General features: G+C 41.1%; 1 protein-coding gene across 1 annotated transcript; it reads left to right on the top strand.

The window, feature by feature from the left end:
* The first annotated feature begins 606 nt into the window (after positions 1-606).
* Positions 607-1660, top strand: LOC126766946 (uncharacterized). The gene has a single exon (XM_050484598.1). The coding sequence runs from the start codon at positions 607-609 to the stop codon at positions 1210-1212; it is 606 nt and encodes a 201-aa protein (XP_050340555.1). The 3' UTR covers positions 1213-1660.
* The last annotated feature ends 4090 nt before the right edge of the window (positions 1661-5750 follow it).

Genomic DNA, 5750 nt, shown 5'->3' with positions numbered 1-5750 from the left:
AGATCCCTCCGATTTCACAGCTCTTACACCAGGTCATTTCCTCAGAGGAGCTCCTCTTCTCGCCATACCTGAGACAGAAGGAGACTCACTCACTTTAATAAATCGATGGGAAAGAATCAAGATTCTCCATCACGAATTCAGCCACAGATGGAAGGAAGACTATCTCAAAGATCTCCATAAGAGATATCGATGGAAAACGGCCCAGAAGGAAGCCAAGGCAGGAGAATGCGTAATCATACAGGACGAATGCCTTCCTCCAACAGAATGGCGACTAGGCCGCATTGAAAAGGTTCATCGAGGAGCAGATGGTCACATAAGAGTAGTCGATGTGCGAACACAAACCGGCATATTAACTCGACCAGTCACCAAACTGTGTTTTCTTCCAAACGGCGAAGAACAACTTCAACCAAAATCGCAAAATAACTCGCACAATTAATCGAAAAATAATAAAACAATTCCGCTAATTCGAAAATAACCCGATTTATAATCCGTACATAAAAATAAATTCAAACAAGCGCGTTGGAGACCAACTTATTATACATATACATTTGTATAGATATGTAGCTACAACAACTACATCATAACATTATAAATAAAATCAATTTAATGCAATCTTATATTCCCATAGAAATGGACGTAGAGGAGACCCAAACCACCTCCAACACCGTAAGGTCCGAAATCACTGCACCCAAAGCGTCGGCTGCACCCGTTGCCGCTCCAAGGGCCAATGTTATGCGCCCCCCGCCATCCGCCGCAGTAGTCAGAGAAATAGGAGAAGAGCAGCTAGTAGAGCCACAGGGACCTCCATGTTGCAGCCTGTGCCATCGCCCGCACGCTCTAAAACGATGCACCATCTTCCAAAGCATGAAGCCCGCTCAACGTCAACAGGTTGCAAGGGCTCACGGACATTGCATGACCTGCCTGGCAGATGACCACGCCACCATAGAGTGCTGGGCTGACGGTGCCTGTCAATATTGCCACAGGCCGCACCACACTCTGTTCCATCGATTTCCCACACGAGCCAATCACACCAATTCCCGTACCAGACCACGCAGCGATCCTATCCGGCGACGACGACGCACCCAACCAACCACAAGACGTACGCGGCCATCTCCGCCACGCCACGCTCATCGCCAGCAACAACGACGCTCAACAGGGTTGAGCGCTGTACTCAGTACATTACAACAGCTACAAAGGCTCCTAGCCGATTAATTCGCCTAGGGGGGCCGGGATGTTCATATGAGCTATGAGCATTCTGCAACATCACATCACCACACATCACGTCACGTCACAACACCTCATCACACAACATTTCACAGCATACACCAATACACACACACGCATCAAACACAGTACTTAACACCGATCATTACTACAACACCACAACCACACGATTATCAACGAGACGACTCGTAATCAGCATCTATTCACCACCCAAACCTTCAAAAGGGATTGATTCGACCGGGATTGCCTCTTACCGTTTCATCCGTAAAGAAAGACAGTCGTCCGCGAAATTCAGTTTATCATCGTTTTATCTTTGCACTTGTGCTACCGCAATAATCACCGCAATTGGGTTTTAATAAACCCCCAAGTGACGGGAGTGACGTGACGCAGCGAGTTCGCCAACCGTGTACCACCGTGGGTTTCGCAGAAAACCCAAACAAAATATACATACATTTTTTTTTATATATTAATTACAATTAATAAACCTTTATAAGGTGTGTGGAAATCAGTGCGTTTTATTTCCCACCTCCTAAGTATACTACAACAAGTAAGTATACTAGTGGCACTCGTAAACACTGATGAACTGAAGATCATTATTTCTTCTTCGAATCACAATTTGTCGCGTAGATGTACGGTCGCCAACCATGATTCCAGCAACGTCGTCAACAACAGGTGCGTTGAATCTACGTATATGCTCTGCAGCTGGTTTTCTATCAGGGTTGATGACAATTGCGTGATTGTCACTTTGTAGCTTGGGCATGTGTGATTTGGATAACTTTAATAATTCATTGAAGATACGCCTGGCAAAAGCTGAATTGAGATTATGGTAGTCGCAACGTGCATCCACGCGATTGGCGAGTGCACGTTCGGAGTTCTCGCCACCCATGAAGTAGATTTGTAAAAATTTGTGAGATTCGTTTGACATTGGCAGTAATGAGCCCACTTTGTGATATACTTGGTCTTTGATTTTGAACATGGAATTAAATTGTTGACCGTTTGCAGCAATATTATTAACTATTTCTGTTGCACCAAACGATGTCATTTGGAAACATGAATTAAATTTGCGAATTGACTTCAGGAACAGGCCGATAAGTAAACCGTGCAATGGTTCAGGTGGTGTTTCAATTTCAGTTAGTTGTACTTTTCCTGATGAGCAACACATCCCAACTGGCTCATTTTTAAATTTAAGTGCATGACAATGCGAGCATTCCTTTTCCAAAGTACCAATAACCACTTTGAAATGAGTGTAATATTCAACATCAGGCTCGTACTGGAATGCTAGTCGAAGAAATAAATCTGATGTTAATGCTCGATAAACTTGTTGGCGTTGTTGGTCAATTCCTCTACGTCTGTCGACTATGAATCTGCGAGTTTCTCTTCGTTCTAATTGTCTCTGTTGATTTCGTTCATCTCGTGTCTCTTGTGATTGTGATTCACGTAACTGCTTCACTCTCACACGCGTATCTGCATTATTTTCTTGAACTTGGTCGCTTGATCTTCGTGCTCATATCTCGCATGGCTCTAGAAATGGTCGTTCGACGACTCAAATTGGCTCCTTTGCGTTTTTTTGGCATTGCTCACTGTAATTATTAATAGGTAATAATTAAATTATCAATAGGTAATAAATCCTTCTATCAGTGTATTGATGAAAAACAGTGACATAATATTGTATTCATTTGCTTATTATTTGACTTACCTTTCACAATAATAAAACCGGTATATTTATTAATCACCTACACTTTTTCGTTTTGATTTCAAACTATTTCCAAAAATAGTTAAGAACAATATATACTGGTACGATAATGGCCGTTGTTGACGGGAGCTTACAACACGTGTTTATTTACATGATATCACTTAATAAACTGAAAGTTAAAACTGTCTTTGTCAGATTTATAAATTGTAAATAAATAATTATTGCACTGGAAATGAATGATAAATTTATGATGACAGTAAAATTAACAAGAGAGTTGCACAGAAAAATTAATGAAGTAGGTATAACAGTGACTGCTACGATTGATACAAATAATGAAGTCTCTTCACTTATAATTTTTTAAACTTTTATTTCTCCTGCTATGCAGGAGCAGCCAAATCTTTTCGATTACAGAGTCGGTCTTGGACTAACTATTTCCCTAAACAAAAGCCAATTCCTAACTTAACGCTACCCTAAGCGTCGCTGCCGCTGCCACTGCGGTTCGCCGTTGTTGTCGTTATTGCTGTCACACGCTAATCTGCAGACAAAGTGTCAGCACTTTCCGTACCTATGGGAATGTTATTGTCGCTGATTTCGCATACTGTTGTTATTGCTGTTGTTGCCATGCGCGGAAGGTAAGTTGCATCGTAAGCACTTCGATGCACTACAGGTGAAATGAATAAGCAGATGGTGGTTTGGCTATGTGTGTTAACTACTCCCCCTTTTGAAAGCGACCGTCCTCGGGTGCCTCTTACACGTCGGGTGGAGTTGCAGTGTCGGCGTTTCTAATCACTTCAATGATGGCTAGCTTTCGCTGCTTCCTGGACCAAAAGTAGGCTATTATCATAAAAATGATGATCGTAGCCACTAGCCCCAGTGAACCAATCGAGATCAAATGTTTGGTTGCCATTTCTTGTTGTAGTGATGCAATATGCTTTAAGTTCTTTACATGTACCTCTTCCAGATACGGCAATGATAGAGTTTTTATATGTTCCGTAAACTTTACTATCGTTGAAGGAGGGGCTTCGGGGTGGGATTTAACAACTTTTTTCCAGTTGACATGATTAGTTCCGTTTATGGTGACATTACCTTCAAACATAACGAGAAAGGTGCCCTTTATAGTAACGCTTGACCGTGTTCCCTCTGAGATCTCAACGCACTGGTCATTTACCACTATTAGTCCGTCGGCAATCTCTTCAATAGGGGCGATGTGTTCTGCTGAAGTTGTTTTGCATTGCGCTGAATTATGATTCAATAGCTGTTCCACGCATGAGGCTGAAGCAAGTGGCTGGCAAAATGTAAGGGTTGCAGCATTTTTGCAGTTTGTGAGAGGTTGGTAGTCGGGAGCGCAGTGTGCTGCTATATCTGTTTCCAAGTTAATTATCTTCTTACTATGAATTACAGGTAAAAGCCTAATTTTTTCACAAATTCTGCTGATTTTAGGATATTTAACTACAAAATAAATATTATCACTATCCTGCAATATTCTTAGCTTAGAGGCTGTTAAAATATCGCTTATAGTAATATTGGCAAAGTGTTCGGCAAATAGCAAAATTTTAGTATCATCACTATCTAAAATGACGGGATCAATTATTTTATGCTTTCCTAGTGTTACTGAATGAACTATGTTTGTGAGGTCTGCTAGTACTGCCCTGTTTATTGCTGTAGCCAACCCAAATAAATGCCCTGTGTCAACAATTTCTTCTTTTGTAATTTTAAGTAGGTCATTCATTGCTCGTGTCAGATTATTTATTCTTGTCTGAAGCTGAGTGTTAATTGTAATCTGTCGTTCATTAGCCTCAATCAGTTCACGTTCTTTGGTTGCGACCTCGTCGTCGTCGTCGTCGTCGTCGAAGTCGGGTGTCCCTGCGATGTATTTCAGTGCAGTACCTATAATGTTGATACCACGTGAATGTCGGTGATGGGTCTTCAGAGTCTCCAATAAAACGAGGATCTGACCAGCATCCGCTTGGAGCAATTTCCTTGCAGGAGAATGTGGAAACTGTTCAAGCAGCCCTTCCGTATCTGTCGCTATATTTTCATAATTCGTCAAGTTAGTTTTATGTAGCAAAATACCATATTGGTCGTGAATAGCAACTTTCCCAGTTGAAATCATCATGTAGTGTGAGTTGGTGTAATTAAATAATTTCGCCTGCGTCCAGGAAATAACCGTCAAAAACGAGTATCTGGGAAAAAAGAAAAAAAACTTGCTTTACCTCAAGTTTGCCTTGTGAACCCGTTTACCATTTATCATGACCGTAGTTCCCAAGTCCTGCTCAATAATATTTTCCACATACAATTTTGTTAATTTATTGCCAATTCTTTTATTGGTTTTAACAAATACTTTGTCTCCAGGTTGATATGTTTTCAACTTCTTATGTTTATTCAATCGACCTAACTCAAGTGCTTGTGCCCTGACAATTTTGTTCAAGATGTCTTCTCGTAATTGCTAAGAAATAGAATGAACTACATCTAGAGGCCTATTATATTTCGATGTAGCAAGCAATATCAAATCCACCGTCTCGTTCAGTCCTTGTGTAAGTCTAGTGCACCTTATTATGTTCGGTTTCCAATATCTCCTTTTGATCCTCTTCATTGGTTATATCTATCACTTGCCTCGTTGCATGTCGGAATTTTACGCCTGGGAATTTCGTTAATACTTCGTCTTGAATTCTTGCAAGTGTTGGTAGGTCACATAATAGTCCGTATACGAGGTTAGGATTAACACAGTCCCCTATGATTTTCGGTAGTTCACTTCTGTCATTAAAGATGACATGGTGCCTCATCTGCGTTTTAAAAATTATTTTTGAAATCTTCGATGGGGAGCTACCTTCTT

This window comes from Bactrocera neohumeralis, unplaced genomic scaffold, assembly GCF_024586455.1.
Source record: "Bactrocera neohumeralis isolate Rockhampton unplaced genomic scaffold, APGP_CSIRO_Bneo_wtdbg2-racon-allhic-juicebox.fasta_v2 ctg3195, whole genome shotgun sequence".
Lineage (NCBI taxonomy): Eukaryota > Metazoa > Arthropoda > Insecta > Diptera > Tephritidae > Bactrocera > Bactrocera neohumeralis.
Note: the sequence above shows the minus strand (reverse complement) of the source record. Positions and strands in the feature narration are given on the sequence as shown.

Coding starts and splice junctions, on each gene's coding strand:
- LOC126766946 (XM_050484598.1), top strand. CDS start 607: ATGCAATCTTATATTCCCATAGAAATGGACGTAGAGGAGACCCAAACC.